Source organism: Hemibagrus wyckioides, linkage group LG02 (assembly GCF_019097595.1).
Source record: "Hemibagrus wyckioides isolate EC202008001 linkage group LG02, SWU_Hwy_1.0, whole genome shotgun sequence".
Taxonomy (NCBI): domain Eukaryota; kingdom Metazoa; phylum Chordata; class Actinopteri; order Siluriformes; family Bagridae; genus Hemibagrus; species Hemibagrus wyckioides.
The window spans coordinates 2187469-2206025 of record NC_080711.1 but is presented as its reverse complement, the minus strand read 5'-3'; the positions used below and the strand labels follow the sequence as shown (position 1 = coordinate 2206025).

At 41.3% G+C, this 18557-nt stretch overlaps 2 protein-coding genes across 2 annotated transcripts; both read right to left on the bottom strand.

Moving 5' to 3' along the window:
* Positions 1-155: 155 nt before the first annotated feature.
* rundc1 (RUN domain containing 1) lies at positions 156-5651 on the bottom strand. The gene is made up of 5 exons (XM_058412611.1): positions 5125-5651; positions 3823-3981; positions 1783-1981; positions 1571-1666; positions 156-1466 (listed from the first exon to the last, which is right to left on the bottom strand). Exons 1-5 carry the CDS (start codon positions 5497-5499, stop codon positions 577-579), a joined length of 1719 nt encoding a protein of 572 aa, XP_058268594.1. The 5' UTR covers positions 5500-5651; the 3' UTR covers positions 156-576.
* A 1498-nt stretch (positions 5652-7149) lies between these two features.
* grna (granulin a) lies at positions 7150-17284 on the bottom strand. Its single transcript, XM_058412623.1, has 11 exons — positions 17215-17284; positions 15587-15668; positions 13175-13312; positions 12801-12938; positions 12387-12500; positions 11031-11291; positions 10195-10455; positions 9923-10078; positions 9574-9675; positions 8960-9196; positions 7150-7986 (listed from the first exon to the last, which is right to left on the bottom strand). The coding sequence occupies exons 2-11, from the start codon at positions 15635-15637 to the stop codon at positions 7852-7854; spliced, it is 1593 nt and encodes a 530-aa protein (XP_058268606.1). The 5' UTR covers positions 15638-15668; positions 17215-17284; the 3' UTR covers positions 7150-7851.
* Between the last annotated feature and the right edge of the window lie 1273 nt (positions 17285-18557).

The window sequence follows — 18557 nt, the reverse complement described above, 5'->3', positions numbered from 1 at the left end:
TATATGTATAATATTAAAGGCACTCCTGTTACATCCTGAAACTCCGTTCTGACATGTAGTGGCAGTTCATTACAGTTATTTAATTCTTTAATTATAAAGAAGGAAGTTTACACCTTATTTTTTTTAAAATCAAGTGAACTGGATATTTAGTGTCGTATTATGATTTCTTATTTGGGTAAAAGTTTTAAAGGAGCAGTTTGTAATATTTAGAACACTTTTTCAACAATTTCTGATTTATGGCAAACTGACTCCGCCCCTGACCCCTCCTACCACCTGATTTTGCAATATGCCTCATGGGTCACTTTTTAAGGAAAAAGTGCTGAGCAGCTCTGTTTTTTTTTTTTCAGACTGGGGGCGGAGCTTATTCACAAATCTACTGAGATAAATGTACTTATTTAGTAGTGAGTTACATTTCAAAAATGATGTGATTGTTTCCAGGCCTTTTGGACTTTACAAATGCACCTTTAATATCTTATTGAAATGATTAAAAGTAAACCTAGGATCTTGATTTTAAGATCAGACATTTGGACTCAGCTCTGTTCTCTTCCTCTTTGAAATAAGCGGACGTTGATGGACTCAGAACGCGTCCTGGATGTTTTTCAGCTGTCGTACAGCCAGATCGACCGGCAGATCAAATTTCAGGTGGCTGAGACGTCCGAGAATCCTTAGCGCCCCCTCAAAGCCGGTCTGTGCCATGTAGCTCCAGGGCTGGTAGTGAGCATGGATGAGAGTCCCCGCCTTGCACAGCAGGTTGACCCAGGACACCAGCCTCTGCTCGTTTAGCGCCATACACACCAGCGCCTTAAACTCTGAGTCTGCACTGCGTTTGTAGCGCCCGTGCTCCCTCAGTACACTGTGCACCGCCCACAGGAGCGAGTTTTTCGGAGTCACGACCGCCGAGGTTCCTCCTACAGGCAGGCTGAAGGACTGCGACAGCTGGCGAGCGGGCGATTCTGCGAAAGCAGGGCCATTTTTGGCGTGATAATACTTAACGAAGAGCTCCCAGGGGTGCAGGGAGTCCTGCTGCGAGGATCCAGAGAACGGCAGGAGGCAGGAAATAGGCGCAAGAACCAGGCTCATGCCTTCGGATGGAGCGTAAAGGCCATGAGCGAGGAGGTCGCGTAATGCCAGGGATAGATCTTTCCTCACAGCGACTATGAGCTCGTGTCGAGGTCCTGAAGGGGCAGCCAGGGGTGTCGACGAGGAAGTGTAGCTCACCACGGGCTCATCCTGACCTGCAGGTTGGAGGCGAGAGGCGAGGAGGCGTACGCACTCTATGGCTCCCTCGAGTTTGTTCAACAGGGGGCCGTAATCAGGAGCTCCATCGGCCTGGGGCCACGCCTTCGGCGCCATGGTGCCTGCTGAACAGCCCAGCTGACTCAGAGCGAAGATCTGCAGCACGGCTAAAGCACGCTGGACCAGACGCAACCCGCTGGCACGCAGCTGCTCGGCACGCTCAGGGTCCACTGTACAGGAAACAGATCACATCAATACGTTCACATGTGTGCCTTTAGTATGAGCATTAAACGTAAACTGAGCTGATCCTGGACCGGATTTTTTAGACTCTCACCTTGCTTCACGCCGCCCGGTCCTCGAGGTGTGGGTCCAGAGGATCGGCTCTGCTGGCTGTTGGCTCTGTCTGACAGGAGCGGGTTCCCCACTTCATCTGTGTGGAGAACCGGCAGAATCAGGAGCTATTTTAACACACGTGTACTAAAGTACTTAAGGCTAAAACCGAACTGGATCATGAGTGTTACCCTTCCTCCTCCTCCTCTTCCTCACCTTGTATGAAGTTAATAAACATCTCCAAATCTCTGATCTGGGTTTTGAGCTGTTCCACCAGCTGCTCTTTGACACGCACGGGGTTGACGATCTGTGCGATGGCGGCGTCTACGCGCTGTCTCAGTTCCTCGGGCGTCAGGTTCCCGATGTCCTCGTTCAGGTTCACGTCCAGCTTCTTAATCAGCTCGTCGATGATCACCTGCAACGAGAGAAGATGACGAAGGTCAAAACCATGAGGAGGAGGATTCCTGGAACAGGAAGCTCACATCTTATGTCATCTTACAAGATTAACCCAAAAATATAAAATGATAAATTAAACTTACAACTCTATTGCCAAAAGTTTTGGGACATCTGCATTTACATGCACATGAACTTCAATGACATTCCATTCTTAATCTGTAGAGTTTAATATGGAGTTGTCCCGCCCTCTGCACCTACAACAGCTTCAACTCTTCTGGGAAGGCTTTCCACAAGGTTTAGGAGTGTGTTTATGGGAATTTTTGACCATTCCTCTAGAAGCAGCACAATTGTGAGGTCAGACACTGATGTTGGACGAGAAGGCCTGGCTCTCAGTCTCTGCTCTAATTCATCCCAAACTCACTCATACATGTCTTTCTGGACATTGCACTGACCCGCTCTATGATTTTACGTGGTCTACCACTTCAAAGCTGTTGCTCCTAATTGCTTCCAATTTGTTATAACAACACTATCGGTTGTCCCTGGTATATTTAGTAGAGGGGAAATTTCACGAATGGATCACAGTACCACGCTTGAACTCACGGAGTTCCTGAGAGTGACCTAGTCTTTCAGAAATGTTTGTAGAAGCAGTCTTTCTTTTGTTAATATTGTAATCAAATGTAACTATTCTGTCTGTAGGCTGCAGTATAAAATCAGATGGTAATCTCTAATCCTTCATGAGCTCTCCATGAGGTCTGTAATAACATTTTTATACACTGCCTCCATTATAAATCTGTCTCGCTGCACCAGCAGTTCATTAATGGTTGTTTTGTTCACTAATCAGATGACCACGGTACATACAGCGACACAACTGCTGAATGTTTATACTGATATTGTGGTGTATGTGAGTATAAAGTGGCTTCATGTAAATATAAAGCTGATGTTATAACAGTTCCTCGAGCTTCCGACACAAGATACACGACTAAATAAGAGACCAACATTAATCTTTTCATCATTTTATGTGTGTTCAAAATGCCTAAATACAGTATACTGAGTACTGCTTCACACAGCGACAAGCAAACCTGATCCTGTCTGAAAAGAGCTATTGATTTCCGGCATCTGAAGCTAGAAACTTGCAGAAATTCTGTACGCAAGCGAAATGTAATGCTAGCAGATTGGAGTTTCTGAAGGTTTTTTTCACAAAACATGTAATAGGACAATTCTTCTTCTTCTTTCAGCTTTTCTGAGAATCATCTCTCTCCACCTATCCTTATCTTCTGCATCCTCAACACTTACACCCACTATCTTCATATCCTCATTTATTCCATCCATATACCTCCTCTTTGGCCTTCCTCTTTGCCTCCTGCCTGGCAGCTCCATGTCCAACATTCTCCTACTAATATACTCACTCTCCCTCCTCTGAACATGTCCAAACCTTCTTAATCTGGCCTCCCAAACTTCGTCCTCCAAATGTCCAACATGAGCTGTCCCTCTGATGTACTCGTTCCTAATCCTGTCAAACCGTGTCACTTCCAAAGAGAACCTCAACATCTTCAGCTCTGACTCTTGTCTCTTCCTCAGTGACACTGTCTCTAAACCATACAGCATGGCTGGTCTCACCACCACCAGCCCTGGAGCTACATCAATATTGATGATTATCAATATTTCTCAGATAAAGCTCCTACATTTCTGCTGACCTCTGATTATGATGTGTGATATACAGATACAAATTAAACTCTCTCTGATTTGTGTGATAATACTGTATACATTAATGAGGTGTCCTTTTGGCACAAAAGAGATCTTTAATGCTAATGAAACCCGGCCGGATAAATAAAGGAGCTTGTATTATGGGATGGCGTGTACCTTCTGCCTCTCCATGACGACAGACTGGGGGAGTGAGTCATAGCTGCCCTCCTGATAGGCGAAACGCTCCAGATCGTCCAACTGCGTCTTCAGCTGGACAATCAGCTCCTTCTGCTTTTCTCTCTGAGCCTCCAGGCGCTCCCTCTTTTCCCTCTCACTCTAACACACACACACACACACACACACAGACACACACAATCAGGACACATAAAATACATCTCTACAGCGCTCTCAGACTTTACAAGCAAGACACCATGCTTGTGAATACTCACCAGCTCCTCCTGTCATGAGGAAGCATGAGAGAAAGGAATGAGGAAAAAAAGAAAACATCTCAGCATCAGACTTCATGTGGACAATCAGATGTTTTTTTTTTACATAAACGAAAGACAAACATGGAAATGGGATAACGAGCTGGAAGGTGGGTTTGACAAACCTGAGTTATGACTAAAGATAAAATTTTACAAGTTTCTTTTATCTCAGAATGAAAGAAGGAAAGGTTCCAAAGGAAGAAATGTTCAGTAAAAGTTTCCTTCAATTATAACTCCTACAGTGGCCCCGTGACACCACTATACTAGGTAAGGGGGGTGCCAATACTTTTGCATCACAGATAAAACCCAAGGCAGTGAAATACATGGTCTACAAAAGGTTCCACCCAGCACCTGAGAACTGGCTCAAGGTTTTATTTTAAACCTATAAGACTACATTTCATAAATAGTGCAATAAATAAGTTACAGCTGGTTCCTTCAAGATTTACAAAGAACCTGTAACAAGGTGCTCAGACCCCTTTGAATTGGAATAATTAGAGTTTTTTTCCACAAGGAGCCTTTGCTGGAGGTGGACTGAATAAACCGGCTATATCTAGAACCCTAAAAGTCCCTTAAAGGTTCCATGTAGAGCCCAACATCATAGTAAGGAACCCTTGACGGAGCTGGACCTAATAACCGGGCGATATATTAAACCCTAAATGTGGACATGCTTAGATGTTAGATGCTTTAAAGGTCCAATGTAGAACCCAATAATGGAGTGTTTCCTGGTTCCATGCAGAACCTATGCTGTGGAAGGATCTAAAAGTTTGCTTGGTTAACCCCTTAAAGGTTCCATACAGAAACCTACATATTCCATGAGGAGCCCTTGGATCCCAAAAGCAGATCCATAAGGAACCTTTAGAGTGGATAGACCTAATGACCTGGCTTTATCTAGAACTCTATCTAAACTCTGCTATTTATGTTCCATCAGTGTGTTTGGATGTTTGCAGAACATACTTATAAGGTTCTAAGAGTTGACCCTATGTGGAACCTTTACCGAGTTCTCGAGCGGATGCTGCGCGCGACAGCCCAGGACATGAGGACATCCTCTGAAGGCGAACTCCTCCAGCTCCTTCAGCATCTTCTCCTTGTCCTGCTCCTCGCTTTGGCCGTGGACGATCTGCTTGAGGCGGAACTGTACCTGGGCGAAGTGCGACGTGAGGGCCAGCAGGGACGAGTGCAGCTGCTCGTGCTCGTCCTCCAGCCGCCGCAAGCGCGTCGCCATTTCCGCCTCTCCAGCCGGGGCTCCGTGTCCCTCCGGACTCTGACTGCGCTCATCCTCGGGATTAGCGACGGCGCCCACCGGAGCCCAGCGCTCACCGGCACCGGTCACAACAGCCTCACTATCCGACTGCGTCTCCTCCGCCCACATTATTTATTTAATTAAAAATAAATAAATATCACTCCGTTTCATTCACCTTTTAATACTTACAGAATCCAACCTAATGTTTTCTTTCCAACATATTTGGCAGGTGCATCCGCCATCTTGTTTAGATCAGCTGTGACGCGATCCAACTGAGCGTTGCGACGTATCACCAAAGATCTCAAATCCGTGCGCGCGCTCGGTTGCGGCAGGAAGGGTTAACGTCCATGTTATACAAATCCGCGAAAAATGGCCACCAGCGCGCCGGCCTAAGATTGGGCGAGACGGGCGTGATGACGTAAACAAAAACGGAGGCCTAGGATTGGATGTCAAGGTATTAACGTCAGGAATTTAGCAACGCACAGTGTTCGCTATATTTATGGTATTAACTTCCTCCATTAGATACCTACTACTACTACTAATAATAATAATTCTGTCATATTCATGCCCTTTTTCTTAACTCTAAATCTTTATATGACGTAACTAACATCTAGTGTATTTGTTTATCATTATAATAAATGCCATTTTGAAATATTTGTGTCTAAACAACATGCCACCTTTCACGCAATTCCCCACAGTGTGACGTCACTTCTTCAAAGATGAAAAGTATTGGCACTCCAATGTGGGGTTGTATTTCTGTCAGTAATAAATTATTGGCACCCTTGTAGCTGGCTGGTTGCTGCCATTAAAACAAGCCCACACGTGCAAAGTACTTTTCTTGTCATATTTACTTTTCCATCGTTATCTGTTAACGGAACTGTAGCACCCTCGGGTGGGGCTTGGGTTTAATAAATGAGCCAAAAAGGCTTTCAGGCTTTAGCATTTCAAACACATTTACAAACATGGTGGTCAGATTCAGACACATTAGAAGACAAATATATCATCTGTTATGTTCAACAAAACATATTTATGATCTGAGAAGAGAAATGTACTTAGCATAATGCCTACATCTGCCTTCAGAAAAGAAAAACACTGACCAGAATCAGAGTTAGCTTGGACTGAAACGTTATATCCTGAGACATAATGTTTTTAAACGCCACTCAGTTAAAAGCTGAGGCACCAACGTTTACAGATTAGCGTTCTTACGTTTGACTTGTGGGGCAGTACGGTGGCTTAGTGATTAGCACTGTTGCTTCACAGCAGGAAGGTCCTGGGTTTGAATCCCAGGTTCGAACAGGCAGGGGCCTTTCTGTGTGGAGTTTGCATGTTCTCCCTGTGCCTGCATGGGTTGACTCTGGATTCTTCCCACAGTCCAGAAAACATGCACATTAGGTTGATTGGTAATTCTAAATTGCCCATAGGAGTGAGTGTACCCCTGCCTTTCACCCAGTGTGTGCTGGGATAGGCTCCAGCAGACCCCTGTGACCCTAATTAGGAATAACGCAGATGAATGTTTGACCTGATGTTATGTTGATACCAGAGTCACCTGGAATCTTTAACTGTATGTTTTATTAGGAATGGAAATAAAAAATTCTCCAAGCACAAAAGGTCAAAGTGATGATGAGACGTTAGGTGGTTACAGTCGCTTAGCGCTAACTTCAATTACGTGAACTTAAATTCATGAGCCAATAGAAAACAAGTGGCTGGGATTGTGGAATCCAAGGTCGTCCTTCAAGGTAATCACATTTACTCGATTTGTTACAGCACAAGAGACTTACAAACCATTAAGAAGTTTCTTTAATAGATCCCACACCATAAAAAGAACAAAATCAACAGATGCAATCTTGATGTTCAAACTTGAGGATGTGTTAAAAATGGTAAATGCTTAAAAGATGAAGAAATACAGCTCCTAAAGGATTTACAGAAGTATTATCCTGAGGGGGAATGTCATTTTTTACTAATAGGTATTATCACAAGACTAACCTTAAGCTAAAGAAAGACAAATCCTATCTAAATAGAGGAAAAGTGATTTCTGATCAGTGCTGATTTTACCTCAGTGACTTCCTCTTCCCCGTAACACAATGTAGATGTCAACAAACATCTACTACATTACATTTTAAACGGTTTTCTCTTTTTCTTTTAAGTAGCTGGCATGCTAAGATGTTAGCTAGCCAATCGACAGAATCATTTGTAGAAGAATTAGACCACACAAATTCCAAAGACATCACTTCAGCTACTCTCTGTGTACAAAGATTCTGTAAGAAGTCAGTTGCATGTCCCCATGTGCAGCAACTTGCGGATAGTTAACATCAAAGTGGTCAGAGGAAGTGTAAGGAGGTGAAAAAATATCAGTGCTGGATCATAGGATTGACGATTGAATTAATTATTGCTGTAAAAAATCAATAAAGACCAAAATATCTAAAAACCTGATTAGTGTAATGTTTGAACTTCACTCAGATTTATGTGTGTGTGTGTGTGTGTTTAGACAGCGCGAGCACGTTTCTTCTTGGAGAAGAACATCTCCCAGTCGAAGCCCATAGCCTGAAAGCAGGAGCCAGATTCGTCACAGGTGTATCCAGCAGGACAACAATGCTGCATATCACTGCAACACACGGCCTACACACACACACACACACACACACACAGGCACGCACACAAGTAATTACATAAAAACATCCCATCAAGCTTCAGAAATGGTGGGAAAGAAAGAAAGAAAGAAAGAATAGAGTCTTTGTTCCTGTCTCTTCCACTGAAAAAGGCATAGAAGAAAACAGAAACAAGAGATAAGGAAAAAAGACCAAAATAAAGTGAGGAAATTTGCATGAAAGCAAGTGAAGGAAAGAAGAAGGGACAGAAAAAAAGTCAGTAAAGAGGCATGGCCCCTGAACCGGTCTGTCCCGGTGAAGGAGGTGATGCATAAATTGTGGGTCAGGTTCTTCTAAAGTGGGCGTGGCTGTTGTGTCATTTCTGCTAAAGAAGGCTTGGCTTCTGACTCTTAATAGCTAATATACACTATATTGCCAAAAGTTTTGGGACACCACTCCAAATCATTGAATTCAGGTCCCGCTCGGCCCCTTAGTTCCAGTGAAAGGAACTCTTAATGCTTCAGCTTCATACCAAGACATTTTGGACAATTTCATGCTCTTTGTGGGAACAGTTTGGGGATGACCCCTTCCTGTTCCAACATGACTGCACAAAGCAAGGTCTATAAAGACATGGATGAGTGAGTTTGGTGTAGAGGAACTTGACTGGCCTGCACAGAGTCCTGACCTCAACCCCATAGAACACTTTTGGGATGAATTAGAGTGGAGACTGTGAGCCAGACCTTCTCATCATCGCAACATCAGTGTCTGACCTCACAAATGTGCTTCTAGAGAAATGGTCAAAAATTCCCATAAACACACTCCTAAACCTTGTGGAAAGCCTTCCCAGAAGAGTTGAAGCTGTTATAGCTGCAAAGGGCGGGACAACTCCATATTACATTCATGTGCAGGTAAAGGCAGACGTCCCAAAACATTTGGCACAGTTACTTAAGAAAGCTGGTTGAATGAAAACAAGAATAAAATCCTCGATTCTCTTGCAGTGTTACCTGCGTATACGGGCAGCAGCCCCAGGTAGTCTCTGATATCTTGCAGCAGGTTTCTGTGTCCTTGCAGCTGAATCCTCCTCCACAGTCGATGTCAGTTTGGACCTGTGGCGTCGTTGTATCCCAGACAGAGGATGTAGACACAGACTTGTGCTTTATCCCGGAGTTTTTCTCACAAAACTGGTCACGACAGGTATAACCTTTCGGACAGCAGTTCTCTCCGTCCGCACAGCACGTAGCCTGGGATGAAAAAAACAGACCACATGTCCACTATGGAGAACGCTGTCCACGGCATCAATTATGAAATAATAGCGTAATTGAAGTACTCTTTGGTTTATAAATTCAGAATCATGTGATCACGAGTTCATGGTCCAGCCTCACAATATTGCTGGCTCATTTTAAACACCTGACTCCTGACTCTATTAGTTTCTTCCTTAGTCACTTTGGTTTCTGTTCCTCTTTTGCACATTTTTATGATCTGGGTGTGACTTTTTGTTTACTTTTTTGTTCACCTGTATTTACATAATGCCACTGTCAACTTTATAAGTGTTCTCTGTATATTTATATTATTCAAATATCGAACTATCGAATCAGTATACAGCTTTTATTATACTCACCTGATCCAGAGGACAGCAGCCCCATTTCTTGCTCTTCGTCATAAAGCAGCAGGTGGTGTGGTCAGGACAGGACTTTTCAGGGTCACACTTTACTACAACTTCCTTTACAGCAAAAACAAATAACAAATTATAATCTAAAAGCAATGTGCTTTTTTTTTTTTTTTTAAATATATCTTTTCCTCAAACTTATTTATTTGTTATATTATGTGACAAATCATTTGAACTTTTTGGAACAAAATAAGATGTGGAATTTGACTGCTGATCGATTTGAAGAGTCATTTATAAGTAATTGAGAATCTATTTATTCGTTTTTTTAAGCAGGTGGATGATGGGTTGATTCGTAGCTTACGTTTACTGATGTATTTCGAGCTGTGGTTGCAGTTGGCCGGCTCGGCTCCTTCTTCAGCCAGGGCACCAAACCTGTCGAGTTGTCACATTGCTGAGCTGCAAGGTTACACGTTGTACCCTGAGGACAGCAGTGGATGAAGTCCTCACAACACACCGCCTGTGAAAACATGGATTTTAAGCTAGCTATCCGTGATATATGACTTGAAGGTAATGCTGTCAATGTGACTACATCTAGAATACTTTAAAGATGTAATCTACTGAAAGGGATTGTACCTGAGGGAAAGGGCAGCAGCTCCATCCTCCCTGTTCATCCTTACAGCATGTCTGTCCATCAGGACAAGCCGTAGTGTCATCACAAGGAACATCAGAAACTGACGTCCCCTTGGATTCTGCAACCTTCTGTCCACCGATTGGTCGACTCGGCTCCTTCTTCAGCCAGGGCACTGAGCCTGACGAGTTGTCACATGACCGAATAGCGAGGTTACACTTTGTATTATGAGGACAGCAGTGGATAAAGTCCTCACAACACACCGCCTGCACAGATACAACAATCTTATAAACTTCCCATAGACTTCATTCACATCGTGACAGACAGTCAATCATTAAAACTGCAAGACAACTCAAAGTTTGATCATGCAACACTGTTCATTATTTATACATCAAATAATTCAGTTCCAGTACCTTCTCTTGTATTATCTTGTCTTATCTTGTGTTTTCTCATCTTATATAATCTAGCCTTATCTTTTCTTATTTATCTTGCATCATCTTGTCTTATTATCTTGCCTTGTCCTATCTCATATTCTTTTATCTTGTATTAATATCTCATCTTGTCCTTTGCTTACATTTTTGTATGTCATTTATCTTACCTTATTTTCCTGTATTATTTCATCTTGTCCACTCTTATTGTACCTTCTCATAACGTCTTATCTTTTGCTTTATCTTGACTTGTCTTGTTTTGTTGTCTCATCTTTTCTCATCTGCTCCCTCTGGTTTGTTTGTTTCCACACTTATCTGACCTAACCTAAAGTCCAACGTGTGTTGTATTTAAACCCATTCCCAATTCAGACAATGGTTCTGAACTTGTTGTGTTCTACTGAAAGGGATTGTACCTGAGGCAGAGGGCAGCAGCTCCATCCTCCCTGTTCGTTCTTACAGCATGTGCTTCCCTCAAGACAAGTCGCAGTGTCGTCACAAGGAACATTAAAAGCTGATGTACTCTTGATTTCTGGAACCTTCTGTCCACCGATTGGTCGACTCGACTGCTTCTTTAGCCAGGGCACCGAAAGTGATGACTTGTCACATGACTCAGCAGGGAGGTTACACTTTGTATCATGAGGACAGCAGTGGATCTTGTCCTCACAACACACCGCCTGCAGAGAATCAACATTAATATAAGTTTCACATTCACATCGCCACAATGTGTACTGGCGTCACTGTTCATTATTTACACATCATGTGAAACCATTCAGTTTCAGTTTCCTTTCTTGTCTTGTATTTTCTTGACTGAGCTTATTTTGTCTTATCTCACCTTATATGGTACTTTCCTGTGCTATCTGGTCTTACCTTGCCTCATATTATCCTCCATTAATTTTTCATCTTATGTGTACTTTCTTGTCTCATCTTGTCTTGTACTATCTCATCTTAACCTATATTCCATCACCTTGCCTGTCCTTATCTTACATTTTCAGATCTTATCTTACCTTAGTTTGTCTTGTATTTTCTTGTCCTGATTAATCTCATGTTGTCATATCTAATTTGATTTTATCTTCTTCTGTCCTGTATTATTTCATCTGGCCTTTTCTTAACATACCTTACTCGTCTTACACCTTACTAATCTTGTCTTGTCTGGCCTTGTCTTATATTATCTTTTCTGGCCTTGTCTTATCTTGTTTTATATGATCTTGTCTGGCCTTGTCTTATCTTGAATTATCTTGTCTTATATTATCTTGTCTGGCCTTGTCTTACCTTGTCAGAACTCATCTTGCATTATATTGTCTAATATTGTCTTATCTTGCATTATCTTGCCAAAACTCATCTTGCATTATCTTGTCTTATATGAGCTTGTCTTGACTTATCATGCATTTTCTTGTCTTATATTATTTCGTCTTGTCTGGCCTTGTCTTATCTTGCATTATCTTATCTTATATGATCTTGTTTAACAGCATCTAGTCTTGTCTTATCATGTATTTTCTTGTCAGATCTCATTTTATGTTGAATCTTCTTGGCTTATATTACCTTGTCTTGTCTGGCCTTGTCTTATCTTATCTTGGCTTGTCAGATCTCATCTTATATGAATTGTTTGCTGTTAGTCCTCCTAAACAGCGTGCTTCATGATAACTGCTTTAAGGTAAACATGTTGTCTAGAAAATCAATCCACACTTAAAATCTACAGGTTCCTCCTGTATTTAAACCCACTCCCAATTCAACGGTTCTAAACCTGTCGTGTTCTACTGAAAGGATTGTACCTGAGGCAGAGGGCAGCAGTCCCATTCTCCCTGTTCATTCTTACAGCAGGTCTGTCCATCAGCACAAGCCACAGTGTCGTCACAGGGAACATCAGAGTCTGAACAACACTCCGCCTGCAAAAAACAACGCACCATGACACAGATAGTGCAGCACCACTGTTCATTTTGTACATTTTAATGAACCGGCTAAAGTGTTTGTGAAGGAGCTAACATATATATTAGGTAAAAGTAGAGTATGCTAAACAGAACAGTGTGTAGTGGTGTAGTGTGACTAATCACATGGCTGTAATGTAAATGGCAAATTCTGCTTTTTAGAACTAATCAAGTGTGAAATGAAATCCCTAATGAGGAAGAAGAAGAGGAAATATATGGTAGTGGTTAGAGTGTGTTAATGACAACAGGATGCTTTCTCACGTCGTTGAGGTCAGAGTCTCCGGAAAGAAATCTCTCGGCCCATGGGAGTGAGTGTGTAGCGTTGGTGCACCTGGATTCTTTCACCTCACACAACATGCCCTCGGGGCAACAGTGTAAATGATCTTCACAGCACTCGCCCTGCACAGACACACACACACACACACACAAAGTCACATACTGTATGCAATCATATAGTATACACAATCATATACACACACAATCACATACTGTACAGAGTCATATACATACAATCACATAAACACACAATCACATACTATATACAATCACATAAATGGTGAAGGAGGTGTGGCCTTTGTGTTTGTGAGTCATGGTGAAGGAGGTGTGGCTTATGTCTGTTAGAATCTTCTACTGACCTGATGGAAAGGACAGCAATTAAATTCTCCAGACTGAATCTGGCAACATGTCTGCTGGTCCCCACAGCGCTGCTGATCAGGACACATCGAACCAGATACCAGGCTCAGCAAGAGCACACCAGCTGTCAGCCTCAACATCTGCACAGGTCACAGAAAGAGAAATTAAAACTCCAAAGTAAAAAAAAAAAATCGGAGACAATTTAAATAACAGAGATTATAACTGAGATATTAGTTCAAAGAAAGAAAGAAAGAAAGAAAGAAAGAAAGAAAGAAAATTATTATAGGAACAAATGTGTAAACTGATTAAAATGATTAAAAATATATTTTCAGAAAATAAATATATAATAAAAAAATATAAAAGATACAAATAAACAACAGTTTTTAAGGGTTTAATATTTAAAAGCATTTAAAAGGAAAAAAATAAAATAAAAAAGCACACAGATCATTGATGATTTATACTGATGAACAATTTTATCCAAATGATTCCAGCAGAAATAAAAAAAAGGAATTACAGTAAAATAAACATGAAAGTAAAAAAAGGAAAATGAAAATAAATAGAAAGATAGGGGTGAGAATTAATCAGAGAAATAACAGTAGAAAAAGCAGATCCTCTTTTTCGGCTGTTTTTAGTGTCTGTTGTGGCTGACCAGTTGAACAAGAAGTAAATTCCACATCCTGGGAGAGTTGAAACCAGTGGTAACTTCCCCATTTACTGGATTCTCTTCCGTTTATAATGAGGAAGGTTGGCCACACTAACAAGGAGAGGTGTGGTTTACCTGCACAGCCCCTGCCGCTAGCCTCTGATACACTCAGCTCCCCTAAACCTCACTCCCATCTGGGTCACAGCACCAATGTAACGTCCCCGGGTCCTTCTCATGACCAATCCAAGCAGGTCTCGAACCCAGGTCTCAGGCATGGGAGGCTGGTGCAGTAATAAGGAGACTAAAGACTACAGCCACTAGTGTTGACCTGCACAGCCCCTACTGCTGGCCTCCATCACACTTAATCCACCTGGTCCTTCTTTATCCTGAGAGTCTCATATCCCTGACCACTATCATGTAGTATTTATTAAATACTTCAGTGGTTTGGAATATATAGCATTATATTACCATTATATTATATAACATTTCAGGTAAAGGAAGAACTTTTTCTGCGGAGGAACTGGAGAACCTTGTTTACAGAAAAATGAGAAAAAATGTCATGACATTTATCAGTCACGAAAAATACACCTAACTAAAACTTCACTTTTATTCATACAGAGGAATCACTTCCTCTCATTTAGTCTAAACTGGTCATGAGTCATGAGCGCACACACACACACACACACACACGTTTTGTACCTCATTGTAACACTTCTCATTTGCGATTTCACTTCATCTACGCTTCACTTCAGCCACTATTAAAATAGCTGTATTCTAAGCAATGTAAGGTTATCATGTGTGGGGAAATAACTGGGAAATTCCCATCGTGCGCTTCACTAGAGTTTTATGGTGGCTAGAACACGAGGTAGAAAGTGCAACAGCATGTACACCCATCAGCTGTGAGCAGTGAGAGGTGAGGTGAATAAGTCTGAGTATCTCCTCATCATGGCACCTGTTAGTGGGTGAGATATATTAGGCAGCAAGTCAACATTTTGTCCTCAAAGTTGATGTTAGAAGCAGGAAAAATGGACAAGTGTAAGGATTTGAGTGAGTTTGACCAAAAGGGCCTAATTGTGATGGCTAGACCACTGGATCAGAGCATCTCCAAAACTGCAGCTCTTGTGGGGTGTTCCCAGTCTGCAGTGGTCAGTATCTATCAAAAGTGGACCAAGGAAGGAACAGTGGTGAACCGGTGACAGGGTCATGGACGGTCAAGGCTCATTGATGCACGTGGGGAGTGAAGGCTGGCCCGTGTGATCCGATCCAACAGACGAGCTACTGTTGCTCAAACTGCTGAAGAAGTTAATGCTGGTTCTGATAGAAAGGGGTCAGAATACACAGTGCAGGACGGGTCAGGGCTGTTTTTCGCAGCAAATAGGGGGACCAACACAATATTAGGCAGGTGGTCATAATGTTATGCCTGATCGGTGTATAATGAGGACGTACTTGTGTAAGTTCTCCCTAAGTAGTGGGTAGGTAATAATAATAATAATAATAATAATAATAATAATAATAATATTTGGTGCCTTTCTTTCTTTTGCTTTGTAACAGAAAGAAGCAAGAAAAGAAAGAAGTAACAATGGAAGGAGGAAAAGGAAGAAGTAACATTGAAATATTGATCAGATTAAGAACAGAGAACAGAAAATAGACAGCAGAGCAACTTCACACTGCGAATAGTCGTGAGTTTTGCTTTGTACATGATTAAAGCTGGCAATATTTTAAAACAGCAATCACACACACACACACACACACACACAGCGATTCTGCTTACCCTCCTAAAGGTCATGTTCGAACCTGGAGAGCTTCTGACCCGATCGAACATCACCGTCTCGTCCCCGATTCCTGATTCACGGCTGTAAGACAAGAAAACTCAAATTAATGACCACAAATTCCTAAAATCTGAATTCTGACCTGTAGCTGGAGTTACACACCTTCAGAATTTGTGTACAGAAAACTCGTTCCACTACAGCAGCACTTACTTTAACTTCCTGATTTTCTTTTTCATTTCATTTCACTCCCTGAGATCTAGCTGACCGCAATATTAAACGTGAAAGATGATCACTCTAAACTCACTATCACTATCATTATTGTGGTGAAAATGGCAGCGTGCCATGTCTCAGTTTGCTTTGGAATTATAATTTCCTTTCACTGGTCTTCCTTAAGAAGCTCAAACCCTGCTCCAGCATGAAGCACAAAACCCCTGAGCTCCATGAAGACATGGTGTGGAGGTGAAGGTTGGAGAAAGGGTCAGAACTGGAGTGTCCTGCACATCCCTGATTCAACCCTAACTGGACCTCTTGTCTCCTCAACATCAGAGTCTGATCTCAAAATGCTCTTGTAGCTGGACGATCACTAATCCCCACAGCCATGACTTGTGTATAGGGTTTATTACAACATCAAGCCACATTTATTTAGGGAAAAACAAACTGTGATGTGATTCACATAACAAACCTGAAGGCAAACCGGAATAAATGAAAATATGATACGATTATTTTGGTTCATTCTTCTACAGAAATAAAAATACACTGGAGCAGCACTAAACATCTGGGGCCATCTAAACATCTCATATCACATTAAAGTGCATTGCTAATTCATTAAAAACTTCATTTACACTTAGATCAGTGTGTGAGCGGGTCAGTGGGCAGCACTTTCCACTTAAACATTATATATATATATATATATATATATATCCTGATCTATAACAGTCATTAATTCACTCATTAATCTCTCTCTCTCTCTCCTTCCCTCCCTTAATTCACTGTAGATTCACTTCAGACATATATAATAAAAATTAATAGAAAAATCATCTAAAGTGTAATTCAGATTTATTCTCACTCTGAATTTGTGTATGTGAGATATGTCTAGAGAAATAGATCACTTATAATATCTTTTGATATTTAATTCTCCTTTTGGATATATATTATATTTTTCTTTCCATACACACACACACACACACACACACACACACACACACACACATATATATATATATATATATATATATATATATTACGGTGAAATTTTAGGCTTCTATAAAGACAATATAAACATCTGGAATCTATTTTTTTGTTCAGTTAAGATACAAAAACCTTTAACGAACAGGACCACGTGATGTGAATGAATTGAATATCAGTGTTGTGTGTATGAGATGTGAAGATAAGTCAATGTCAGTGTCGGAGTCAAAGCTCGGTCTGTCCAGTAACTGATGACGCGGCGCTGTTGCTGCTTTTTTTATTATTTAATAAATAAATAACAGACTTTCAGTATTACACCAAATAAAAAGCGGGGAAATGTAGAAAAACGTGAGAGAGAGAGAGAGAGAGAGAGAGAGAGAGAGAGAGAGAGAGAGAAGAAAGGAATGAAAGAGAGAGAGATTTAGGTATAGCCAATTCTACTCACCTCCCAGTCCAGCACACACTCCTGCATGAAATTGAAATTAACTGGTTTTATTTCTCTATAAACTCCGCCCACTTAATGATAGAAACACCCCCCTTTCTCCTCCCACAAACCCGATCTCGGAAGTAGACTCCAAATAACGTGTAGATTATTAATCCACACAGGGGATTTTTTATCATTTATTAGCCGCAGAATTAGATTAAAACTAATCTCCTCTAAATTTTTTTAGATCTACGTCGGAATTCAACTTATTTCTATTTTTATTTAGCTCGCTTTTATTTCCGGCGTTCTTATTAAGAACTACATTACCCACATAGCAACTTCCTGTAAAATATATTATCTTTTTGCAACTCAATCCCTCTCTCTCTCTCTCCCTCTCTGTGCATCTGTCTCTCCTCTCTCTCTGTCTCTTTATTTCTCTTTATTTATTTTTCTCATCCGTCGCTTTCTCTCTTCTTTCTCTCCCTGTGCACCCCCCCCCCCGTGCACCTGTCTCTTTCTCTCATCTCTCTCTCTCTTCCTGTGCATCTCTCTCTCTCTCTCTCTCTCTCTCTCTCAAATTCAAATTCAAATGAGCTTTATTGACATGACTGTTATAGGACAGTGTTGCCAAAGCATTAACAATTATACATTCAGTTAATTTTTAAATCACATTTAAAGTGGAAAGTAGAGAGAGAAAATAAATAAATAAATAAATAAAATAATAATAATAATAAAAAAAATAATAATAATGAAAAAAAATATAATAATAATAATAATAATTCAAGGAAGTATATATTTTGTTACATTAGAAGAAGAGTTTGTGAACACATGGAGTCAGAGGGTGAGTGTGACAGGAGTGTTAAAGGTGAAGGAAGGGTTTCAGATGAACTCTACTGTATGGTGAAGACTCAGTGTCCGTCCCTCATGTAGCGGCAGGACGAGACGTACTGAGCCGCCAGATCAACACAGTCTGCCTTCTCTCCCAGAACATACAGGAGTTTGTCCAGATTATTAGTCTGAAGGAATTCAGGTAGAATTTCTACCTCTGTGAGGAAGTGCAGCTCGTCCTCTACCGCTCGCTGTGGGCAGTGTGGACACAGTCTCTCCTCTCTGGGCCTCCAGCTCTGCCTGTGTCAGCCGGTCTCCACGGTCAGACCGTGGTCACTCAGCCGGTACTTTGACATAAGTTTTCTTTGTTGTGAATTTTTTATGTTAATAAGGTATGTTGCCAATTTATAATCCGATTTAATCCTACTGAAGTACATTAATTTGTTTACTTCTTTGATTTTGTTTTGTCGATCGTGAATGTTTTCATCTTGTGTTGTTTTTTCTGTTTGTTTTAATTTGGTCTGTCTGAGCTGGAC